Source organism: Ornithorhynchus anatinus, chromosome 1 (genome assembly GCF_004115215.2).
Source record: "Ornithorhynchus anatinus isolate Pmale09 chromosome 1, mOrnAna1.pri.v4, whole genome shotgun sequence".
NCBI classification, from domain to species: domain Eukaryota; kingdom Metazoa; phylum Chordata; class Mammalia; order Monotremata; family Ornithorhynchidae; genus Ornithorhynchus; species Ornithorhynchus anatinus.
The window spans coordinates 68,609,097-68,634,833 of NC_041728.1; the positions used below are offsets into that span (position 1 = coordinate 68,609,097).

Here is a 25,737-nt window from a genome sequence, read left to right on the forward strand (position 1 = left end):
CGCTGGGATGGTTGATACGAAATAATCAGACTGGACACACACAGTTCCTATCCCTTGTGAGCTCACAGTCTAAGCAGGATGGAGAGTAGGTATTGAAACCTAGTTTTACAGATGAAGAAACTGAGGCACAGAGAGATTTCAGGCAGGTGAGGGTTGAGATTAGTGCCCAGGTCCTGGTGTTTGGCAATTTGTTTGTCCTCACTCCCTCCTTACCAACTCCACCGTAAGGTTGTAAGCGCCTTGAAGACAGGGTTCATGACTTTATTTCTGGTGTATGTTCTCACAGTGCTGTGCACAAAATGAATGATCCTTAAAAGCTATCGATGATGATGGTGGGAAATTATCCCACTTCCTGGATTTTTTTTTTTTTTTGGTGCCCCCATTAGAGATATTTTGACTGGGCAGACCATGGGCCTAGGCCAGTAATACAATTTCTCACGTTCTTCATTTGGCTTCACTTTTAAACTCTCATTTGCATCTTGAACTGATTCGCTCCCTAAGGAATCCATCTAAAAATTCAAAATCACTGTCCTGCCTTAGCGTGTGTTATAGAAGAGCTGGGGGAAAATCCGTGGGTTGATTATTTTCAGCTTTGGAGTCTGCCCTGTTGATCCAGGCAGGTCTAGTCTTTCTGACTTAGGGAGCAAAGTCTGATCAGTTTGTTCAAACCACGTCCCGAGGGACAGGATTATTAATAATTATTATTATTTGAATAATTCCATATCCCAAACACTGCAAACTGTCAAATCTCCTGCAGTTGCTTTTTATCTGGAAGTGCTGGCAACTTTAATAGAAATGGGTTCCCTGTAGTACGGCCCCTGCTGTACTAGGCCACGTTCCCTCTTAGAAGTTCAGGCATTCAGTTGTATTTATTTAGCGCTTACTGGATGCAGAACATTGTACTAAGTGTTGGGAGATTATGATATAAGAGTTGGTAGACATGTTCCCTGCCCACAGCAAGCTTACAGTCTAAAAGTTTATGCTTCTAAATTTCAAAAGCAAAAGAGTTATTGCCGCTTTTATTTTTTAACTAGGGTTTCTAAACACTTAATTTAGGTGTCATAACGTAGTAGGAATATAGGAAATTCAAAGCTCTGACTAAATATCACCTTCTTAGAGTGCCACTTCTGAATGTATATTACACCAGGAGATGTAATTGCTGTCTGCAGTAATTTGGGAATTACGTCCTAGGTGCTTTTGTCTTTCCAGATGACTTTTCATTGAAGTGGCTTCAAGTGATCGAGGCCCTCTCTGAAGGGAAAGAATATGATGTTTAACAGCCCCATTGTTTATTCAGTAGTTTCTCCTCAACTCTAGTTTTAGTGAACCACTAACCACTGTGGGATTGTTGATCGGAAAGCCTTATACTAAGGCAGATTCAGTTTAGCTTTGGAAACCTTCATTTTCAAAAAAAGGTTCATAAATTTAAGGAGGCTACCAGCATGGGGTCTTAAAGCTGTTCGGAAGTATACTCATATTCGTAAACTGCTGGTGTTTTTATAAACAGCAAAGGGGCAATTAAGGTAGGAAGTGAATGTAGGAATATAAGCAACGTCATCGGCATCAGTGGTATTTGTTGAGTGCTCGCTGTGTGCAGAGCACTGTACTAAGCGCTTTGTTGAGTACAGTGCACAGAGTTGGAAGATACATTCCCTGCCCACAACAAGCATGAGATCTACTTGGTCAAACTATTTTAGCCCAGTACTTTCCATCCACTAGTGACATCATAAGAAGATAATTTTCACGTGTGCCAAACATCGGCCCAAGCATGAATATCCAGACACAAGTCTTCCTCAACGAAGGCTTCATCGAGAACTTAAGCCCCCTCACTTTTGGGGTACTGGCTGCACCTCACTAGTGTAATTAGAAAGGTATTTTTAATGACGTACCCTACTGAGCAAACCCACCCTCCAGCTCCTCTTCTAGTAGTTGATCATCTGCCCGGTCAAGAAGTTCCCATCGTCAACGCTATTGAACACCTTCCTCTTTTTCAGTTCTAAAAGGTCATGGAGAAAAAACTCAACCACATCTTCCTCTTAATATACTTGAAATTGTGAAATTGTCACCCATAGCCGCCACTTCTCCAGACTAAACAAACTGTTTTAATACTTGAATTTGTCTGCAGAAACCTCATTTCCTGTCCCTTGAATGATTTTTGTCCCTTCTCTGGTTCCTCTTTAATTTCCCTGTAGCCAAAACTTTGAACTCACTGGCTGGGAGATTATTGCAATAAGCAAAAGTATAAAGGGGAATTCCCTCGTAAGAAGAAGTATGGTCTTTGTTAAGCGCTTACTACATGCAACTACTGTACAAGATAATCAGGTCCCACATGGGGCTCAAGGTCTAAGGTGAAAGAACAAGTATTGAATCCTTATTTTGAAGATGAGGAAACTGAGGCACAGTCATGACTTACCCAAGATCGCACAGTAGACAGGTGGCAGAGCCAGGACTAGAACCCAGGTCCTCTGACTCTTTCCACTAGGCTATGCTGCTTCTCATAACTTCAGCACTTTAACCCTTTCTCACATCATCAGTCAGCATTAGAACCATTTCTTAGCTGAGGATTTAAGGAAGAAAGTAATCTGTCTTTTCTAGAAGTAAAATGAAATCAAATAAAAATTAAATGAAACTAACCAAACTATTGCTTCAGTAGGCTACAGGGGATTTTGTCCTATCCTGAAGAACAAGGATCTCTTTGGGACTACACTGATCCTGGCTTTTTTGGTTGGGCTAACTGGTAGAATCTGTATGTTGTCTGCCTTTGTTCCATCACAGCCGTTAACGCAATTGAATGTGTGAAGATTTTTTGTTGTAATAATAACGATAATTATGACATTTGTTAAGTGCTTACTACGTGCCAGGCACTGTACTAAGCACTGGGGTGGATACAAGCAGATTGGGCTGGACACAGTCCCTGTCCCATATGAGACTCACAGTCTTCATTCCCATTTTACAGATGAGGTAAATGAGACCCAGAGAAATTGTGACTTGTTCAAGGTCACACACATTCAAACGGCAGAGCCGGGATTAGGAGCCAATTCTAATATGGTGATAGTTAATAAAGGTTACACCTAGTTCTCTACCAAGAGGATTGGGCTGCGGTCTTTTCTTCTGTCCATCACCGGGCACATTCATCCAACTGTTTCTTCCAACACTACGTCGTGCGATATTTAGCCAAGCAAGTTGTCAGAAGAACACCCTCCAAATCTCCTGTCTTCTTGTATGAGAAACACATGATGAAAACGTGTCCTGGCCAGAACTATTTTTTTTTTCTTAATTGTGAAAAATATTACCTGTGTATTTTTGTTCTTGTCTCCACAATAACAGGAAGGAGTAAGGATCTAGATCTAGTTTCCGCTGCTGTTGAAGTGATAGTGGGAAGGGACTGAGCTCAAGGGGTCCAACCTTCCATTTTGAGTTTGGGGGCAAAAAGGAGGCAGGGAGAATGAGTGGAAGAGGGAGGTCTTCAAGGAGATAATAGGCCCCAAAGCGTCCACCTTGGGAAACACATCAGTCTTGTTGAGACATGGGATGAGCAAGGCCAGGAGGCCGACTCGAAGTTGAGGAGACCACTGCCCCTGGGGAGTGGACACCATTGGTTAGGGAGTTCATTGGAGTCAAGAGCCATGATGGACTGAAGTATGGATTCTTCTGTTTCTTAAACCCTCCCCACCCCGCCCCTTTCCTGCTCCCTATTTCCAGTAGAAGTGGGTGTCGTAATGGAGCAGCCTCCCATCAATCCACTGGTTAGTTACGTTTATTGCTTGTTATGGGCAGGGAATATGTCTACCGACTCTGTTTTATTGTAGTTTCCTAAGCCCTTAATATAGTGCTCTACACACAGTAAGCCCTCAATAAGTGCCATTGGTGATGATCCTCCCCATCTAGACCATAAGCTCGTTAAGGGCAGGGAACGTGACTGGTAATTCTTTTGTACTCTCCCAAGCGCTTAGTACAGTGCTGTACAGATAGTAAATACGATTGATTGATGATAAAGAGTGCTTACTGTTGTGCAGAACACTGTACTAAGCCCTTGGGGGAGTACAGTAGACCAGAGTTGATAGGCTGGTTTCCTGGCCACAGGGAGCTTACACTGTATTCTGAAATGACCCAACCTTGGACTAAATTTGATGTATTGTCAAACAAGTGTTCTCTGGGAAAAAGTGGTTCTTCCAAACAGGCAGGGTTTGCAAAATGCTGTGAACTTAAGTGGTGTCTTGGCTTTCCAAATTCATAGTACTTTATTTTGATGCTAAGCTTTCCTTTTTTAGATCAGTATAGCACCCAGCTAAAATGTTGTAGGCTAAGACTATTCTTAGCAGGCCAGTGCTACTTGTACTTGTTCGGGGGACTAAATTTACACCGCTTCCCTAGGACTCCTCTTGCTGGATTGGTGGAATTGACGAACCATTAACCGGCTTTACGTGGCGAGGTGGCTGTGAGAGAGAAACAACCGGCATTCAGGTCTGGAGTGAAGTGTTTGTAATCGAAAAGCCTGATGGAACGAAGGTAAAAAAGCAAACACAAGCCATCTTCTGTTCACTCTCCCTTTTCGCCTCCGGCGAGGTCCTGCTCCTACCTTTCCTCTTCCTTCCCAAGCATTCTGGAACACAACTTCTCTAGACTGTAAGCTCGTCGAGGGCAGGGAATGTGACTGTTTACTGTTGTATTGTACTCTTCTAAGCACTTAGTACAGTGCTCTGCACACAGTAAGAACTCAGTACATACGACTGAATAAATAAATGAACGACTGAAGACACATTATTGCCTTTTCTCAACAGCCTCGTAATCCCCTTCTGATTGTGCTCATAATGCACCATAAAGGTGGTGTGGATGTGCGAAGTCCATTAGTGAGGGAGTTTCATTGAAAGTGCCCTCTACGCGATTGCAGGTGTTTCTGGAAAAACTCAGATAAATTCAATATCTTCTGAATGGTCCAGATGACTCCTTGGGGCTCTAATGCTGGCTCCGTATCGACTTGTAACTCCGTTTTTGTCAGAGAAGTGAGCAGTCGTGGCTGGCAACAGAGATTTCGGTCTCTTAAAGAACAGGGTGCTTTCCTCGTGCCATTCCCACAGTAATCTTGGCTGGTAATATTATTTTGCTCTGCCAGATACTCAAGGGGACACTGACAGTGTTATTGGCTGGGTTATACAGTTTGTAGTGCTCGCTTGTTGGTGGCTTAGTTGAATACTAAAAAGATTCTTGTGTCCTGAATTTTGTTGGTCACCACTGTATTTTATTTTTTTTAATCCACCCATAGGAGAAAACAAATAATTTAGCCATATAAATGTTCAGGTTGATTCCTCTAGACCGTGAGCTCGTTGTGAGAAGGGACTATGTCAGTTTGTTGTTGTACTGTACTATCTCAAGTGCTTACTACAGTGCTTTGCACAAAGTAAGTGCTCAAGAAATACGACTGAATGAGTGAATTAATTCCAAGTATGACTCCTTGTTTAAGTCTATCAGTCTGGTCTTGCAATTGCTTGTCAGAGTGGTATGATTCCAGGGAAGCACCAAAGATTTTTGAGGTTAGGTAGGTAGAAATGCCCATGGTAATGGAAGACCCAGAAAGGAGCAAAGTTGATTTGATTGGCTGCTAGTCCAGATAGTCGTCATGGTTTTTGAGTGGCTTTTATCGTTCAGTACCTCGATATAATTTTACTGAAATTAAAACTCTGGCCTTTTACATCTCTAGGTTGCTGTGCTGCTAATGGATACCCAAGGTGCTTTTGATAGCCAATCAACTATTAAAGACTGTGCAACGGTGTTTGCTTTGAGCACCATGACAAGTTCTGTACAGGTGAGCCGCTATCGCAAAGTAGTAGTAACCTCCTCTCGGTGTGCCCCCAGGGTCTTTTCATTTCATTCTCATTTTGCATGCACTTTTGTAAAAGAAAGAATTTCAAGTGTGGAAATTCATATGTACAGCCCTTAAACTCTTCTGTTTCCCACTTTATACCCCATACTGGGAAGTCCCAGACTTTGTGATTACCTTGAAGGCAGCTAGGCTTATCCTAAAATCCCTAGTCATGCTGCTAAGCTTATATGGGTAGATGGTAATGTCTGGTAGTCTGAATCAGAATTGGCTATACATCTCTAAGTTTTACTCCTTTGGAGGAGAATAAAGCTTTTAGCATCGGAGGCCTTCATGGTTTTCCTTACTGTTATAGCTAACTCTTGATCTGCCTTAAAGAACGTCTGAGCGTGGAGACACAAAATCTACATGATCCCAGTCTTATTCTGACTATTGATTTCAACTTGCTTACTCCGCTGTCACCAGTGATGCTAAGGAAATAGAAAAACTGATTTAACTTTTGCCCCATCCTACCTCATCTGGGGAGAAGACACACTTTGTTACCATTTTATTACCAGTTTTGCATGTTTACTGTCTATCTCTAGTAATAATAATAATAATAATAATGTCTGTATTTGTTAAGCGCTTACTATGTGTAATAATAATAATAATGTTGGTATTTGTTAAGCGCTTACTATGTGCCGAGCACTGTTCTAAGCGCTGGGGTAGACACAGGGGAATCAGGATGTCCCACGTGGGGCTCACAATTTCAATCCCCATTTTACAGATGAGGTAACTGAGGCACAGAGAAGTTAAGTGACTTGCCCACAGTCACACAGCTGACAAGTGGCAGAGCTGGGATTCGAACTCATGACCTCTGACTCCAAAGCCCGGGCGCTTTCCACTGAGCCACGCTGCTCCTGTTCTAACCGCTGGGTTGGATACAGGGTAATCAGGTTGTCCCCCGTGAGGCTCACAATTTCAATCCCCATTTTACAGATGAGGTAACTGAGGCCGAGAAGTTAAGTGACTTGCCCACAGTCACACAGCTGACAAGTGGCAGAGCCGGGATTCGGACCCATGACCTCTGACTCCAAAGCCCAAGCTCTTTCCACTGAGCCACGTTGCTTCTCTAGATTATAACCTCTTCAAAGGCAGGATATTGATGTTCTGTGAAGGGGTCAGTAGACAAGCGAATAGAGGGGAAACCAATGGACATAAAATATTTAGATTTTTTTCTTTTACAAAGCTGCTGACAAGCTTCCCTATCAAAGGCTTTAAAAAAAGAACCATCATGTTCTGTCTGTCATGGGGTTCCCCAGAGCCGGTGCTTGGGCCAAAGGGTCATCTTACTTATACTGAAGAGTAAGCTCTTCGTGGGCCAAGGAAAGTGTCTGCCCACTCTCCTATATTGAACTCTCCCAAGCACTTAGTACAGGGCTCTGCACACAGTACGCGTGCTCAGTAAATACCATCGATTGACTGAGAGAGTGTATTTTGAAATACCAGGTGAACAGAGAGCACCAAATTCAGGTGATGCAGTGACATGCGAATGAGGCCAAACTGCAAAAAGACTGAGTGAATGGTTTAATCATGAGGAATTTTGAGCACCTTAGAGTATGTAGAGCACTGCACTAAGCACTTGGGAAGAACATGATAGCAGGCATGATCCCCAGCCCTGAGGAAGCCTACGGACTGAAAAATGCTAGATGGATCACACTGTAAGGAAGTGCTAGGATATGCCCTTAGGGAAAAGAAATCCAAATTACAACTGCACCACGATGATTCTGAGCTATTGGTCACCACTCAAGAAAGCTGCCGGTGATTGATGGATGTGTTAAATCCCCAAAAAGCGCACCAAAGGGGATAGAGAATGAAACACTAGGTAGAGCCTATCATTTAATAAAAAAGTGGTATTTCCAGATCTGGAATCATGAATACTGTTCTGTTTGCCACCTTTTTGGAAGTACACGCTAGAGCTGGAGAAACACAACCAAGATACAGACCCTCTAGACTGTAAGATTGTTGTGGGCAGGGAGCATATCTACCAACTCTATTGTATTTTACTCTCCCAAGTAGTTAGTACAGTGCTGTGCACACCATAAGCACTTAATAAATACCATAGATGATGAAGATATCGGGGTATTGGAGAAATGTCCATGTAATTATAATAATAATAGTAATTCAAGTTTTTAAGCACTTATGTGCCAGCCACTATACTAAACTCTGGAGTAGATGCAAGTAAATCAGGTTGGACACAGTCCAGTTCCACATGGGGTTTGGTCTTACAGATGAGGTAACTGAAGCACAGAGAATTGAGATATCGGGTCACACAGCAGACAAGTGGCAGAGCTGGGATTAGAGCCTGGATCCTTCTGACTTCTAGGCCTATGCTCTATCCACTAGACCATACTGCTTATGTAAAGAAGGGTCGGAAGTGGGACTCGAACCCACGTCTCCACTTGGAGACCAGAAGCCCTAACAAAGTGAACTGATACCTTGAGCCTGCCACCTTAAATCATTCCTCCATCCTCTTATGAATCTGTAACCTGTAAAGACTGGGTGAGAATAGAGCAAACACTGAACTTTGATTAGGCAGCTCGCCTTCCAATCACAAAACAACAACGAGTTATAATAAGAACACATCTTTATATATACTCCCATGGCCTGATTTTTGCAGCTAGAATTGTCAGCAAATTTCACCTATTCGATCAACCAATCCGGAATTAACCAAACCTTACTTTGTGCAGAGCACTATACTAAGCATTTGGGAGAGTACAATACAATGGAATTAGCAGACACGTTCCCTGCCCGTAATGAGGTTAGAGTCTATCTACTGGAGCTGCCTTTCTGTGGACGTACAACCCACTGCACTTCAGTAGGTTGAAAAGTCACAAATTTGTACAAGAGCAAGTTGTTTGCCTACAGCTCGGCTGCTTAAGGTAGTGGTGCAGAATAGCTGGGTAAAGAAAGTGGCGAATCGCTTGTTCTGTGGAATAGATAAGTGAAGTCTTTGGTATTACGGTTAAAAAAGATAAAAAGTGTTGTGGAAAAATTAAAATCCATGTAAAAAATTATTCCATCTAAACAGGTATACAATTTGTCTCAGAACATTCAAGAAGATGATCTGCAGCATTTGCAGGTATGTACAAGGAAGAATTTTATGCTCAACTGCTCTTACTGTATTGTCCTTTCCTTGATCTTTTGTGAACTCAGTGGAAGAAAAGCACCACATTGTGCCGGTGCCCAAGTATTATATTTTGTAAATGCAGTTTTAATCCAGTCTAAACTTGATTCTTAAATGGAGTAAATTTCAATATAGAGAACTTGTTTGGAAAAAACCACTGCTCAGCTTTTGTAAGCCAAAATCCTGACTATATTGGGATTCTTGCCTAAACAGGACCCAATTCCTGCACCTTATTATGGCTTCATTTGTAATAATCTGATTCCATAGTTGTTTACAGAGTACGGAAGACTTGCAATGGAAGAAATCTACCAAAAGCCGTTTCAGGTAACATACATTACTTAAAAAGTAACTAGGCCTCTCTGTTTAAAATTTGTCAGCTTGTTTTAGCTTGCATTTATGGAGAGTGTTTCCTTAGCTTGACTTTCCTAGTACTACTGGAGCAAGCTGATTTGTTTATAGCATCAGATTCTCTGGAGTTGAAACAATAGCAAATAATTATCTCTACTTTTAACTATTTACCTCTCTTTATGCCTGCCTTCCCCCTCAGGGCGTAATGTCCTTATGGGCAGGGAATGTGTCTCATGCTTCTATTTTACTTTCCCAAGTGCTTAGTAAGATGCATTGCGCCCAGTGGGACCTCAGTAAATACCTTTACTCCTCCTCCTCCTAATACTTATGTACAGGAAATGTGTCTACCAAATCTGTTGAATTGTACTCCCTAAAATGTGTAGTTCAGTGCTCTGCACACAGTAAGCACTCAATTACTATTGATTTCAAATACTCAGAGACAGATGAGCTTTAAGAAATGTTCTCTTGCAGAAATTATGCAAATACCCCAATTTCCAGGTTTAATGATCTTTTTTAATATGCTCAGAATAGAATTGGATATCATTCAGGTGACTGGTAAATAGCAAGACTTTTCAGTTCTTGATTCTTTTTTGTTCAGATGCAGCTAGCAGAGTTCAAAAACTGAGTTGTTTGTTAGTAAGTTTGTTTTAGGTTGTTTATATCTGTTCAACCTATTCCAACCCAATGGGGTTTCATTTCTTTGTAGTTAGGAGTCCATCTACTAGTGTGAATGTAACCATAACCTCATGGATCCCAGAACTTCTGAATGAAGGCATAGTTCATTATCTTCTTATCAGAGCGAAACAGAATTTCAGGAACGTGTTTGCTCATTTCACACTTGAATTTCAGGCTAGTGTAAAATAAAGGCATTGGATTTGTTTAGAGAAGCAGTGCGGCTTAGTGGATAGAGCACAGGCCTGGGAGTCAAAAGGTCCCGGATTCTAATCCCGGTTCCGCCTCATGTGTGCTGTGTGACCTTGGCCAGTTTCTCTGGGCCTCAGTTACTTTACCTGTAAAAATGGGGATTAAGAATGTGAGTTTCATTTGGGACAGGGACTGTGTCCAACCTGATTGACTTGTATCTACTTCAGCACTTAGAACAGTGCTTGGCATGTATTCATTCATTCATTCGATCGTATTTATTGAACATTTATTGTGTGCAGAGCACTGTACTAAGCGCTTGGGAAGTACAATTTGACAACAGAAGTAAGCACTAAGTACTGTAATTATTATTATTTGATTTACAGCTTATACAATTCTTATTAGATTTAGTGGGGTATCTGTTTTAAACTCTAATCATTCTTCAGTCACTTAGCTTTAGAACAGATTAGCTGAATTTATTAACTTACTAAATCTGTTGTAGCCATAATGTAGTATTATATATGGAATATACTTCATGTCCTCATGAAATCCCCTCCAAAAGTTGCCTCCTCCAGAGCAGTGGTTCTCAGACTATTTGACTTAGATGCTCCCATGACCCCTCCCCCTGCCCCCAACATTTTTGGGGCTACCCAATTTGTAACCCGTCTAATAATGACAGAACCTTAAATGAAAAACATCTAGCCCTTCAGAAAGTTTAAAATACAGGTCATCAATCAATCATTGGTATTTATTGAACGCTTCCTATGTGCAGAGACCCGTACTAAGTACTTGGGAGAGTAATAGAATAGCAGACACGATCCCTGCCTATAACAAACTTACAGCCGAAGTTATAAATAATGTTTAATTTAAAGATACATGCATAAGGTCTGTGGGATAAGAGAGTGGCGTGACTGTCAAACGCATCTGGTCATTTGACATTCTGGTCAAAGATCATCTGGTTATTTTACTCAAGGCTGCACCAAAATTAAGGGCCATGTGTGATTCCCTCGACCGTACTTAGGGACTTCTGCTCTAGGTGGAAGCCGGGCTGTGATAAAGCTTCAAGTGGTGGAAGGTGGGGCGGTTTGGTTCTATAGTGTCTTTCATAGCTCCAAGTGGTCTAAAATCCTGAGCACTGGGGGGTTGAGAGAATGCCCCGTCCCTCCCACCTTCCTGATGCTCATGCTCAGAGAGGATGTCCTCCATCCACCCTCTTCTCCCCACCATGCCAGGATGGGAAGCTCATTTTAAATATTGTTAGAAGCAGTGGAGGGGCACCCCCGCTCCTCTGAAGTTCAGTAACATGCCTGCAGGAATGTAGCTTGCCACACCGATCCAGTCCCCCCTTGAGCTAGAGAGGGGCTATTCTTAGCTGGGCAGCTGCGGAGAGCACAGGCCTCAGAGTCAGAAGGTTATGGGTTCTAATCCCAGCTCTGCCACCTGTCTGCTGTGTGACCTTGAGCAAGTCACGTCACTTCTCTGGGCCTCAGTTCCCTCATCTGTAAAATGGGGTTTGAGCCTGAGCCCCACAGGGGACAGGGACTGTGTCCAACCCGATCTGCTTGCATCTATCCCAGTGCTTAGTAGAGTGATCGGCTCAGAGTAAGTGCATAACAAATACCATAATTATTATTATATGAGCTGTACGAGAGGAGGGAAGGGAGGTACTGGAGAGGGGCTCAAGGAAAGAGTGATTTGTAAGCTGACAGTTTTTACTTCCTGTGTAGACACTAATGTTCTTGATTAGAGATTGGAGCTACCCTTATGAACATGCATATGGGCTGAACGGAGGCAAACAATTCCTTGAAAAGAGATTGCAGGTGAGTCTGGGCTTTCTTTTGCTTTGAGTTTGATCTTGGCTCATATTTCACACTGTCACTCACTTGGATTCCTCTCTCTCCACCCTGCCTCCTCTCCCCACCCCCCAATCCCGATCCGCAGATAAAACAGAACCAACACGAAGAGCTCCAAAACGTAAGGAAGCACATTCACTCTTGTTTTTCTAATCTTGACTGTTTCCTGTTGCCACATCCTGGTCTTAAAGTTGCGACTAATCCAAATTTTGATGGGAGATTGAATGGTAAGAATTTCCTGTTCTTATTCATGTTAGAGGGCTTTTTGGCAGGGGAGTGGGGTTGGGGGTGGGGGGAGTGGGGTTGGGGGTGGGTGGGGGGAGAGCCATTTTTTAAAAATCTCCTAAGCATAGAAGATTAATTTGGGTTTTCTAGTTTCCTGTGGGAGGATTAATTAGAAACTCGGATCGTATGCCTTGTTAGTTTTTGGTTGCTAAGTATAGTAAAAGGGGATTGATTTGGCCATCCTGTATGTTGTCCGTGTTTTTGTTGGTTTAGATGAAATAGTCAAAACTTTGTATTTGTGTATGATGTGGTCTTGTTGCTGAGTTAATACTGTGAAGGGTTTATTTTAAAGGTGAAGTACAGTTTGTTTAAAGATTACTTATAATGCACTAAAAGCTTTATCAAATTAATGTACTAACAGATGGAGACTTGGGGTGGCTCCTTCCCTCCCTCCCTCCCCACCCCAGCCCTTGGAGGAGATGGTACCTTGCCCTGTTTGAAGAGGAAGGCAGAGATTTGGATTTTGGAGAAATTAACTCTTAGGAGCACTGAAAGGGCACTAGTCATCAATAAAGAAAACACAAGTTTGCTGTAATCCTTTGTCTTTTACAGAAAATAAATCGTGCACTATAGGGATAGTCATGTTAAATTTAAAATGTGGAACCAGTTCTAACAGAAAATCGATACCTATTTTTATAGGCCCCTAATTCTTTATCAGAAAATTTGAAGGGAATATTCCTAAAGAGCATGTGGAATACCATGGGTCTTCATGAAGAAACTTTGTCACATTAATGGGGCTATTTCTGTTCATGTATTCCCTTTCAAAAGAGCTACCGAATGAAACCTTTGCGCCAGTGGGGACTTACTGCCTTTTCCTTTGTAACTAATTCAGTGTTGACTAATTCCATCTCTACTAGATATTGATGAAGACTTTAAAAAAGAGCTGCGAAATCTGATTCCATTACTGCTTGCCCCTGAAAAGTTGGTAGAGAAAAAGATAAGTGGATCCAAAGTGACTTGTAGAGGCCTTGTAGAATACTTTAAGGTAGGCAAAGATCAATTTCATTGAAGTGTTAAAAACCTAATTTCCTAAATTAGAAGCGATAGCTCACTCGAGTGGGGTGTACTGCTGTGTGGATTTGCATAAGAGACACCCCTTTTTCCAAAAAGTAATAACCTAAGAAGGACAAAAATCAGGTTCTTAGATGTTTGTGTAGAGTGTGCTACAGACGTCGGCCTCAAAAGGCTGAAGCTCAAGTCTCCTATGCAATCACATCTAGTACATAGTGGGTGATAAAGCTGTGGTTTTCTTCCCTGAAGCAGCTGTTTATCTGTGAAGTAGTCTCTTAAACCAGCATGTCTGTCACTATACTCGTGCACATTAGTAATGTAGTCTTAACATCTTGTATGTGAAATGTGTTTTCAGATCTCTCTCCCCATCTCCGATCCCAAGAATTGGTGCTTAGTAGTCTCCCCTTGGATCCTCCCTCACTGTCCTCATAAATTTTCTTAGAATTGCCTGTACTGTCCTTTTTCCTGGAGTACCAGTGAGGGTGGGATCTTTAAGGAAATATCATTCTAAAAAATACCAGGATCTCTCGGTACAAATAAGCCTTAGGTAAAATGTCATTTTAAAAATAAACTGGAGGATCGGTATTCGGTGTCCTCGGCCAATGAGTTCCTATTCAGTAACACTAACTTTTTAAATACGTTTGACTGTGATGTATCGTACAAGCCAAAGTGCTGAGTGCCAGGGGGATGGAAGGATTAATAACAGGTTTTCCAAAATTAACCACACTTGAGTCCCCCTCACATTCAGTAGTCGAGGCGACAAAAAGCCATGTTTTTGAACTTATCTCTCATTATCTTGTCTCTGGGTTTTTAAAAGTATTAAAAGTAATCAAGCTGTTTCTGTGTGTTTAGGCTTACATTAAAATCTATCAAGGAGAGGAGCTGCCACATCCCAAGTCAATGCTTCAGGTAGTGGGGCATTTTAAAATTCATATCCTGTTCTAGATCTTTCTTGGTGGGGGTGGTTGAGGACCGTCGTGATTGTCACTTGGGGGGACAAACACTCTGTACTGAATTTGGGCTTCTGGAGCCTTTTCGAGTGCATTCTTGATTATGATTATTGGAGGGTGGAGGTTACCGTGGGTCATTGTCGTGAACGTATTGCAAAGGTGAGCAACCCGTGTTTTGCCCAAAGTAGTCCTGGAAGATGCAGATCCTGCCCTCTGACTCTCTGCAGTTTAGAGTCTTGGGGCTTGGTCGATTAGGACCACTTGAGGTATAATGCTAAAGGAATGAAGAGTTTCTCGAAGCATATAAATCCACACTGAGTCTTTTAGTTTAAGAGCCTGCCTTTTAGATGAGACTTTTAGATGGTCTCCCTGGGTTGGATCGTGGCGGAGTCGAAGGAGCCGTGCGAAGCATGAAACAATGAGAAGCAGCGAGGCTTAGTGGATAGTGCACGGGTATGGGAGTCAGAGGACCGGGATTTTAATCCCAGCTCCAACACCTGTCTGTTCCGTGATCTTGGACAAGTCACATCACTTCTCTGTGCCCGTTATCTCGTGTGTAAAATGGGGATTAAGATGGTGAGCCCCATGTGGGACATGGACCGTGTCCAACCTGATTAGCTTGTATCTACCCCAGTGCTTGGTACAGTGCCTGGCACACAGTAAGCTCTGAACATAATGCCATTAAAAAACAAACACACACACAAATAAAAAATTAAAAACGGAATTCCAGCAGTGGTTGGTGGGGAGGTGTTATATTTGCCTAGCCTCCTCCCTCCCCCTTAGTAACACTGGTTGGTCTCCCCTTTTTTCCTAAAGAGAAGGTACTGTTTCTTGGAGATCATATGTTCTTCCCACATCCCCATTCTTTTGGTTGGAGTGTGGAGGACAAGTAGGGGGCATGGAGCTATGGGAAGGAAGCCTATAAAATGAGAAAGCTTGGCTGTTTGCTCTGGGCATTAATGATCCTGAGCTGCTTTTGTAGGACTAGGATCATCTGGGGATTTCAGAACAATTGGATTTGAGATCCATTTTATCTCACGAGGATTAGTTGCTTTGACCCACCTTTCTCTCTTCCTGAAGATCCCTATGGGTGACTTTTCCCAGGAAGGCTGTTCCATTTGGAAGCTTGGGATATAGAGGAGCTTGGGTTTATGTCTTGTTAGACCAGTCTGAGAACACAGACCTGCAGATTGTGGTAGATGTTTAGGCCTCTGCTTGCTCGCTTTGCTCACGCTCCAATACTAGATGACAAACCAGTCCTTGTCCCAGATTTGGATTTACATGGCCTAGAGACCAGGGTTGGTTGGGGGGATGGCGCGTCCTGAGGCATTTCTGTCTAAGGCTGAGTGAACTTTCTTTCTGAAGGCAACGGCTGAAGCCAACAACCTGGCCGCAGTTGCAGGAGCAAGAGACAGCTACAGCAAGGGAATGGAACAGGTTGGTATCTCACCGGAATATTCTACAGACCAAGCAGTTGTATCGATTGAGTGCTTAATGGGTGCCGAGCACTGTGCTAAGCGCTTGGGAGTGTATGGCAGAAAAGAGTTGGTAGAATCGTTTCCCCACCCCACCTTCCCACCCCCACCACAACGTGTGTCTCCTTCCGTGGTTTTACGGTAAGGGGTGTCTATAATTGAGCTACTTTCTGCCCCTTAACCCAGGTGTCCCAGCAGGCCTGTCTTCCCCTCCTTTATGTCCACTGGAATTCAGCCCTATTACAGAGATAGTGTGTAAAATACCGGGAAGGGGAAAAAAGATCTGGTAGCAAATAGCTTGGCAAAGCGAACTTCAGTGGTTTTCACCAGGAAAACCCTTTGATATAAAGGATCCTAATAGAGGGTAAACACCTTCCAGCCTTATCTCCAGATTGAAATCGAAGGGAAGCCTTACTCAGAGTGATGTTCTTAAACTGCAGTCTCTGCCAGTCTTCTTACTGTCGTCTCTAACGGAATACCATTCTCACGGGGCAAGGGACTAGGCAGGTATGCCCCATTATCTTGTGAAGCAGCAGCGTCGTCTAGTGGAAAGAGTACGGGCCTGGGTGACGGGGGACCTGGGTTCTAATCCCGGCTCTGCCACTTACTGCTCTTTGACTGTGACTTCAGTGAGCCTCAGTTCCCTCACCTATGAAATGGGAATTCAATACCTGTTCTCCCTCCTGCTTAGATAGTGAGCCCCTTATGGGAACTGATTAACTTGTATTTACTCTAGCGCTTAGTTCAGTGCTTGGCACATAGTAAGCACTTAACAAATACCACTATTATTATTATTTATATGGTATTAAGTACTTACCACGTGTCGGGTGCTGTACTCAGAGCTGACATAGGTACAAGCTAGTCGGATGGTCCCTGTCCCCTAAAGGGCTCACAATCTTAATCCTCATTTATAGTTGAGGTAACTGAAGCCCAGGGAAGCAAGCGACTTGCCCAAGGTCACTCGGCAGTTAAGTGGCAAAGCTGGAGTTAAGAAACCAGATCCTTCAGACTCACAGGCTGGTGCTCTACGCTCTAGGCCACACTGCTTCTCAGAATGCAGCTGAGAAGGTATTAACTGCAGTGGTGACTGCCCTTTAAGTGACATCACTTGGGCATGTGAGTGAAATCCCATGGTCCAGGAGTGCCATAGATGAAGAGAACATACTCACATATACATCATATATACGTACAGATACATACTCCGGATGGGGTGGAGGTAAGGGAAACGGCCGTGTCTTGGTATCAGCTCCCATTAAGAAAGAGCATGATCCTTTTCTCACTCGGTGTTTTTTTCCCTCTCTGGCACTTTAAACTGATCCTGCCCCAACTCTCTGTTCCCAGGTCTGTGGTGGAGATAAGCCGTATATCGCACCTTCGGACTTGGAGAGGAAACACCTGCGTCTCAAGGAGGTGGCCGTCAAGCAGTTCTGTTCCGTGAAAAAAATGGGAGGAGATGAGTTCTGCCGCCGTTATCAAGACCAGCTCGAAGCGGAGATCGAAGACACCTATGCAAATTTCATAAAGCACAACGACGGCAAAAACATCTTCTACGCCGCCCGCACCCCGGCCACGCTGTTCGCCATCATGTTCGCAATGTATATCATCGCAGGACTGACTAGCTTCATTGGCCTGAGCTCACTAGCTCTCTTCTGTAATGTGGTCATGGGGTTAGCGCTGGTTTCCTTCTGTCTTTGGGCGTATATAAAGTACTCTGGGGAGTTCAGAGAAATCGGAACAATGATCGATCAAATTGCCGAAATGCTATGGGAACAGGTTGGTATCTCTCTCTCGTGGTTGATCTGCCCCTATTTGATCAAGGTGTTCTTCTTCCCAGAAGCTCTAAAGGGTGCCACAGAACCCCGGGGAAATCCAGGGCCTGGCATGCGACGCGGGGCCATTGGTTCCCTGGGAAGGGGGCGACGGGGTGTGTTTAAAGAAGGAAATATCGGCTGGTGCCATTGTTCCATCCTTAAATCGCCCAAGCCCCACAACCCCAGCCCTTCATAATCATCGATTCCGGGGCCATTTTCTCCTCCCCTTGAGGCGATCTGCCACCGATTGAGAGTTGCCGTGCCTGTCGGTCGGCCAGTGGATGTAGTCAAGATGTCATGGTGGATCGTGGATTGAAAAAGCAAGTCACACCAAGCCCTCAAACTGAGGCGGCAGCCCCGGGACTTTTCTCGAGACTCACCAGAGCAGGGAGAGGGAATTGGGCCCATAGACCAAAGAGGACTTGACGAACTAGTTGGCTCTTTCCCCAAGAGAGCTGTGGAGGACACAGGTGCTGTTGGTGTTTCTAAGGCTAGGAAAGCATTTCTGAAGGTAAGTGCAATAGTCATTTCAAGAAGCCTGAGTGGAGTGACACAGGAATAAATGGATTTTTACCTCAGTCAAGCACAAATAGTTGATCACCCTGCCCATTCCCTGGATTGTGATTTTGTGGTAAATTGTGGCCAAACGGCACAACTTTTTTTTTTATGGCATTGAAAAGCCAGATGAGTCTTAATCCCCTTTTTACAGATGAGGGAACTGAGGCCCAGAGAATTGACGTGACTTGCCCAAGATCACCCAGCAGGGAAGTGGTGGAGCTGGGATTAGAACCTGGGTCCTTCTGACTCCCAGGCCTATGCTCTATTCACTAGACTTGCTTCTTCCCAGTGATTTTCTGCAGTTCCCTCAGCGCCCCCGGCTTATCTGGAGAGCTGCAAGGAAAAATTCAAGAGTCAAATGCTAGTTCTCTGGCCAAAGCAAGTGTCAATGAATTATCTCTGGGGAAAGAAAAAATCCCTAAACAATAAGCCATTCTCAACCCATGGCTGTGTGGATTTGGGAGTTAGGAAGTTGTCCCAGGCTCTACAAGGCAAGCGACAAGCAGTGAATACCTTTTATAATGAGGGACAAGTTCTGCCGTCACCGTATCACTTATGGACTAGTTGAGAATGAGAAATCAAGGCACAAAATGTCTAGGGACTGTGAATTGCAAAAGAAAGCTTTCATTAGATAAGCGAAGTCCCATGCCAGGAACTAGGCACCATTGCTTGGGCACAGGAGGAAATTAGGGTGGTCCTTGCCCATGCCAGTTCCGGCCCTTGCCTGACCCCTCAGCCACTCTGAAGCCGTCACGAGCTTCCGCCTCATGCACAGAGCCCAAAGAAATCAATTCGTCTTCCGGCAAAGAAAAGAACCGACATGGTTTTCATTGCCGCGATTGCGAGAATACCACCTGGGAGAGCGAGCGCCTCGTTTCAACGAGTCACCGTATGGATCAAGACCAAACCTCGACCTTTTCCCAGAAACCGCTTTACATGTTTGGTGCTGATTTGGGGGAGTGTCTGTTGGTACAACGATGCCTGTTCGTAATTCTGACCTGTTTCCAAGTTTCCAAACTTATCTCCTGGTCCTTGGATATTTCCACGAGGACTCATTGGTCAGCTCCCTGAACTGACCCCAACCTTCCCTTTTCATGTCTGTTGTTTACTGATTGTGTGTGTGTATGTGTGTGTTTGTCTCTCAGCATCGTACTCAGTTCAGCTTTGATCCTGGAAGCTGTGATAACCCCAGGATTTTGTTTTCTCTAGTCGTCAGCCTCAATCGTCATTTCACTTCCTCTGCTAGTTGTGGAGCATCCGTCCCATCGTAGCTGTAACCTTGTACTGCCAGGAAAACAGCCAGGTCACTGCGGATGTTTAAATGGCCGATTAAATGGGTTTCGGGTTCTCAGGCCGAGTTGATGCTTGAGAGAGAACACGAACGGACGGTGCTGTTAACAGATCTTGCTTTCATGTCTTTGTTTTTTTTTTCCTTTGCTTCAGAGGAGTCCCAGGAAGGTGAGGAGACCCCAACTCTTAGTTTTCTTAAACTCTTTCAACCGGGTGTCCCTCTGAACCCCTTTCCTAACGACTCCCTCCATGTTCTAGGTGTTTTCCAAACTGTTCGAAGTTATTAGACGCCGCGTGACCCAGCATGCTTTCTCTTCGGCTCAGCGACAGAGACTTTCCTCCAACAATAACAAGAAGAAAAATTAGACAGTATTTTTACCTTTTTTTTTTTTTCCCCTCCCTCCTGTATCTGAAGTGTTGACACTTACATGTAGGACAGTAAGCTGGACCGTCTGGGCCGGTCTGCGTAAACGCTGTATACATACCAGAATGCTGCATATAGGGTATGGAATGCTACGTCCATCTTGTAGGAACTTTAAAGGGGTTTGAACTCGATGAAATCTTACTGCATAGAAGGAAGATAAAGCTCATTTTCGTTCCTTTTTCGTTCCTTTGTAAAATAACCGCATCATTTGTAGCAGCTTAACTTCCCTGCCGTTAGCTCATCTTTTTTTTTTTTCGTTTTCCATAAATCCACTTTTGTGTCTATTTCCTTTGAATTTTTAGCTGTATATTTCTTTATGTGACTTTAATTTTTTTTTTCCCCGCCTCCCTCACGTTCATTTTATATTTTTGTCTTGTTTTGCACACTTCTCATGCCACAGGTATTGAAGCCTCTGGGGGAATATATAATGGAGGAAAACATAAGGCAGTCTGTAACAAACTCTATCGTAGCAGGCCTGACCGACCAGGTGTCTCATCACGCGAGGTTAAAGACAGACTGACACTCCTCTTCGCGGCTCTGCCTTCGTGTTCACGCTCGCTGTATACAATGAGAACTTCAATAAAATAAACCAAAGTTTACAATCAACTGTAGATGTAGTTTAAGTGCAGCTGGCTTCACGGAGGGCCGCGGCTCGGCGTGAACATAGCTTGTTGGGTTTTGAGCATTCTCTTCCGCATGTGCTTCTCAGCCAAGCTAGTGCCCTGGAGGCTGTCGGCAGAGGGGTCTTAAATGGAGCCCCAGGTCATCGTGCACATCTTGTGCCGTGTCGTGTTCTCCCGTTTTTGGTTGTTTTTCATTTTTAATCATTCTCTGGCCTGTCTTAGAAATTTGTCCTCAGTGAAGGGATATTCCAGGGAAATCGTATTTCGAGAAATCGACTCGAGAGAATCTTTTAACAGAATGTAAACCCAATGTCCCTTTGCGTGTTTTTTTTTTTAATTTCTGGTGTATCGATGAATCACTGTATCTAGAATCGAATCGAGGCAGCAGCCTTTATGAGCCACTTCATCACCAGTTACAAGTATATATTGCTTTCCTGCCTTTGACACCAGTGTTACACGAATGCATGTATCAGATCCTTACAGAAATGACATTAGACTTTATTGTAGCTAGGGAAGTGATTCTAAAGCGCACATTTGTCTTGCCTTTTTAAATTCACCAACCTGCCCTAAAAGGAGGTGCATATCTGGGAACCTGAACTGTCTTTTCTGCAGTTTAGCCTTCATGTACATAAAAAATATGCCATTAATTTTATCGGGGGAGAAAGATTTCCATCCAGAAATGTTGCCTACAGCTATGAGTTAGGATCGTCTGTACAGTGTGTAGCTTTTATTTTCTACAATCACAGATAGGGCATGTATATGAAATATAAATATATAAATACAATTTTGTATCAAAAGTTTTGTAGTTTATGGCAAAATCTGGTTCTGTGGTAGGCTAAGTACAGTCCCTGTAAAGGACCGTCTGTGGCTCCTCTAAGTGTGTGAATGCATTAAACGATTTGAAGTTTTTGATATATTTGTGATATCTACCTGCCTTGAGCCCTGCGATCTCACCCCTCCTCCCCCTCGGGAAATCAGCGGGAATGTTTGTCGTGAAACTTTGCCCTCCGTTGGCATTTTAAAGTTCTTTCCTGTAATTTATTTTCAGTTCCTTATTAAAATGGGTTGTGTATCTATGAAACCAAACTCGTGATTCTTTTTCAAGGAACTCATCAAGTATGTATTCCCCTACATAAACGGTGTTTCTCCTGAAAGGACTGTGAACAGGAATCACCTCTCTGAGGGACAGCATAGAGGTGCTGTACTCTGGAAAGAAGCCAAGTCGGGGAAAGAATAGTCCAACTATTCTTCCCTGTGTGTCCGTCTGTTCTCAGAACTCCGTCTTGATGGTTTAACTGTCTTTGGGAGTTGTGTTTTCCTGTCTGGGGTTTGTTTCTGGTGGTATGCCTTAAGGCTGGCGTTGTGTGATGATTCTTGTGAGCATCCTGCTTAGTGTTTAAATGAAGAGAATGTGGGGATTGTGGCATCTGTGACGTTTCCAAACCTGCCTTGATCTGTACACCCTCCCCACCGCCCCCTCACCAAAATTTGGTTATGGTTTGTATTAATTTCCTATATATTAAATTAATAGCAGCCAACTCCCCCTTCCCAGAAACAGACTTTACCTTGATGATTTTTTTTCTTTTATCACTTTGTCTGTGATATGGATTGTTCATGAATGATGGAGAAAAATAAAAATTTGCTGTATAAAGCAAAGCTTTCAAAATCAAGGGATGCTGCATCTCACCTTTTTCCAAATGAAAACGGTTCAGGGTTTTTGAGTCTGGACTTGGGAGCTCGTAAAGAGTCCATTCTTAGAGGTAGTTTCACCCGGCGAAGGCGACTTAAGTCTCTTCAAAGCCTTTCTTGTTCAAGAACAAAGCATTTAAGCAAGATGGGGTTGGAAGTTTGATGTGGGAAGATTAAATCAAAGAAAATAAACCGAGCTACATAACATTTTTGCCTTGGAAACTATCCCGTAAGTCTCAGGGTCTCTCATTCAAATTTATTGAGAGCTTACTGTGTGCAGAGTACCGTGTGAAACACTTGGGAGAGTACAGTTTAGCAGAGTTGGTAGACATGTTCCCTGTCCCTAATGAACTTACGGTCTAGATGTTAGTTTGCCCCAACAAATAGGCGTGTGGGACACTATTGCTCAGATGTTGAGAGAAAAAATGGGGATTCAACCCCTGATCCCTCTGTCTCTCTGCAGTTTCACAGTTCCTCCTGCCTTCAAGACATCTCCACTTAATAAGAGTATTAATAATCATGGTATTTGTTAAGATATTCAATGATAATCATGGTACTTGTCAAGCACTATGTGCCAAGCACTATTCTAAGAGCTGGGGTAGATACAAGATAATCTGTTGGACATGGTCCCTGTCCCGCATGGGGCTCACACTCATCCCCCTTTTACAGGTGAGATAAGGTAAAGAGGTGAGGTCACTTGCCCAAGCTCACACAGCAGACATGTGGCGGAGAAGGGATTAGAACCCAAGTCCTTCTGACTCCTAGGTCACTGCTCTATCCACTAACCCGTGTTGCTTCTTGGATATCCTCCCTTCGCCTCAGACTTTACATATCCAAAACAGAACTCATCTTCCCATGCAAACCCTGTCCTAGTTCTGACTTTCCCAACACTGTAGACAGCACCACCGTCCTTCCTGTCTCACAAGCCCGTTACCGTGGTGTTATCCTCTACTCCTCTCATTTAACCCACATATTCAAGCTCTTACTAAATCCTGTCAGTTTAACCTTCATGGCCCTTCTCCTTTCAAAGTATCACTTTAATCCAAGCACTTATCTTATCCTGCCTTGATTACTGTATCAGCCTCCTTTCCCTCTTCACTCCAGTCCACACTTCACTCTGCTGCCCGGATCATTTTTCTACAAAACTGCATAGGTCGTATTTCCCATCTCAAGAACCTCCAATGGCTGATCATCCGCCTCCACATTAAATAGAAACTTCTTAGCATTGGCTTTAAAGTACTCAATTGTCTTACCCCCTCCTACTTCACCTCTACTTTCCTACTACAGTGCTCTGCTCACAGTAAGTGCTCCGTAAATATAATTGATTGATTGTTCCCCTATTTAGCCTGAGAGCCCTATGTGTGAGACCTGATGATCTTGGATCTACTCTAGCAGGTAGAGCAAACAGTCTCTATCTACCCTTTTCACAACGTTCATAATTTTGTGGCATTCATTCAAGTATTCTCTCAAACTTTGTCTATCAAACTGAAGGGGCCTGATCACTTTACCTTGTGTTCCATTCCACTGATACTCTCAATTGTCCTTCTCTGATTGAACCTTTGCCAAAGTAAAGGACAACTGATTTGAAGTCCATCATACTTTAGCCTTGGTTTGGCTCTGTCCATTGTGTGGGAAAGGACTGAGTATTTAACTCCATTTTGGAACTCTTGGAACCCGCAAGGTGATTTAGCCATTTAAGGGTCTACATATTGAGGTGGTTGTAAGAAAAACTTACAAACATCTTCTAGGTTAGATGCAAAGAAAAGGAAAGAAGGAAGTGTTGACAAGAAAAAGAGTACCAAAGTTCAAGTGTGGATGATGTAGGTTAGAAACTAAAGGAGGAATTTTGAAATGGGTTTCTGGGAGAAAGTTGTAGAACCCTCTTGTAACTCCCCCGATTAGACTGTAAGCCCGTCAAAGGGCAGGGACTGTCTCTATCTGTTACTGATTTGTACATTCCAAGCGCTTAGTACAGTGCTCTGCACATAGTAAGCGCTCAATAAATACTATTGAATGAATGAATGAATGTTTGGACTCATAGTAAGTACCTAACAATTACCACAATTGTCGTTATCATTAATAATAAAATAGCAAACTAAATTTTCTGATCTGAAGCAATGGGTTTTAGGGAGATCTTGAGTAGTCAGCCAATCATTTATCGAGGACTTACTGGGTGTATGCTTGGGAGAGTATACTATAACAATAAACAGACGCATTCCCTGCCCACAGTGAGCTTACAGTCTAGAGGGGGAGGCAGATATTAATGTAAATAAATAAAAATATATGTATGAAAGGGCTGTGGGACTGGGAGGGGGGATGAATAAAGGGAATAAGTCAGGTGATGCAAGAGGGAGTAGAAGAGGGAAAAGAGAGCTTAGCCAGGAAAGGCCTCTTGGAGGAGATGTTCCTTCAATAAGGCTTTGAAGTGGGGAAGAGAAATTGTCCAGTGGAAATGAAGAGGGAAGGTGTTCGGGCCAGAGGCAGGATGTGAATCAGAGATTGGTGAGATAGATGAGATTGAAGTACAGTGAGGTCAGCATTAGAAGAGCGAAGTGTGCGGGCTGGGTTGTGGTAAGAGGGGCAAGGTGATCACAATGGTAAGGAGGTTCTGTTTGATGTGGAAGTGGATGGGCAACCACTGGAGATTCTTGAGGAATGGGGAAACATGGCCTCAACTATTCTGTAGAAAAATGATTTTGGGCAGCAGAGTAAAGTATGGACTGGAGGGGGGAGAGACGAGAGGCAGGAAGGTCAGCAAGGAGGCCGATAGAGTAATCAAGGCGGGATAGGATAAGTGCTTGGACTAATGTGGTAACAGTTTGTATGATGAGGAAAGGGCAGATTTTAGCGATGTCGTGAAGGCTGAGCTGACAGGATTTAGTGAGAGATTGAATGAGAGGGTTGAATCAAGGATAACACCAAGGTTGCGGGCTTGTGAGAAAGGCAGGATGGTGGTGCCATCTACAGTGGTGGGAAATTCAGGGGAAGGACAGCGTTTGGGTGGAAAGATAAAAAGTTCTGTTTGGGACATGTTAAGTTCGAGGTGACGGCAGGACATCCAAGTAGAGATGTCTTGAAGGCAGGAGGAAATGCGAGACTGCAGAGAGGGAGAGAGATCAGGGCTGGAGAACCAGTTGGTCGGAATGAGATGATGTTACAACTCAGAGGAGGGAGTGGGGCCAAGGAACTAGATTGAGAAAGGTGCACTAGAGCACATGAAGTTTGTCAACCATCTTCTCATCTTTTTATGACTCTGCACCTTTTACAGAAAGGAAAAGAGCGGTTTGTTAACAAATAGCCTCTTCAGCTCTGCTCTCCACTCTGACAACTTTGTAGATACTCTTGACTTGTAGATACTCAGAGATGGATTGACCTTTTATTCTCTAACCACACCAACTCCCTTGAAGAACTCATTTGCTCTCATGCTTTCAACTATTACCCCTATTGCGGGCGATTCCCAAGTCTTTCCATCCCTGTAGTCTCACATTTCCTCCTGCCTTCTGGACGTGTCTCTATCTGGATATCCCACCAACACCTTCATTCATTCATTCAATTAGATTTATTGCGCACTTACT

The 25,737-nt window shown here is 43.5% G+C and overlaps 1 protein-coding gene across 3 annotated transcripts in view; it reads left to right on the forward strand.

Moving 5' to 3' along the window:
* ATL2 (atlastin GTPase 2) overlaps nt 1-22,143 on the forward strand; it is a 92,002-nt gene extending 69,859 nt beyond the window's left edge. Inside the window, exons 3-14 of one of the 3 annotated variants that reach the window (XM_029061301.2) lie at nt 4,375-4,509; nt 5,699-5,803; nt 8,889-8,939; nt 9,252-9,308; nt 11,921-12,013; nt 12,135-12,273; nt 13,189-13,316; nt 14,195-14,251; nt 15,658-15,729; nt 17,109-17,540; nt 19,580-19,594; nt 19,685-22,143. In XM_029061301.2, the coding sequence (XP_028917134.1) occupies nt 4,375-4,509; nt 5,699-5,803; nt 8,889-8,939; nt 9,252-9,308; nt 11,921-12,013; nt 12,135-12,273; nt 13,189-13,316; nt 14,195-14,251; nt 15,658-15,729; nt 17,109-17,540; nt 19,580-19,594; nt 19,685-19,792 (1,392 nt within the window). In that variant the 3' untranslated portion in view covers nt 19,793-22,143. The remainder of the gene's footprint in view (nt 1-4,374; nt 4,510-5,698; nt 5,804-8,888; nt 8,940-9,251; nt 9,309-11,920; nt 12,014-12,134; nt 12,274-13,188; nt 13,317-14,194; nt 14,252-15,657; nt 15,730-17,108; nt 17,541-19,579; nt 19,595-19,684) is intronic. The other 2 variants (XM_039912249.1, XM_029061308.2) reach the window with 2 other exon arrangements.
* The last annotated feature ends 3,594 nt before the right edge of the window (nt 22,144-25,737 follow it).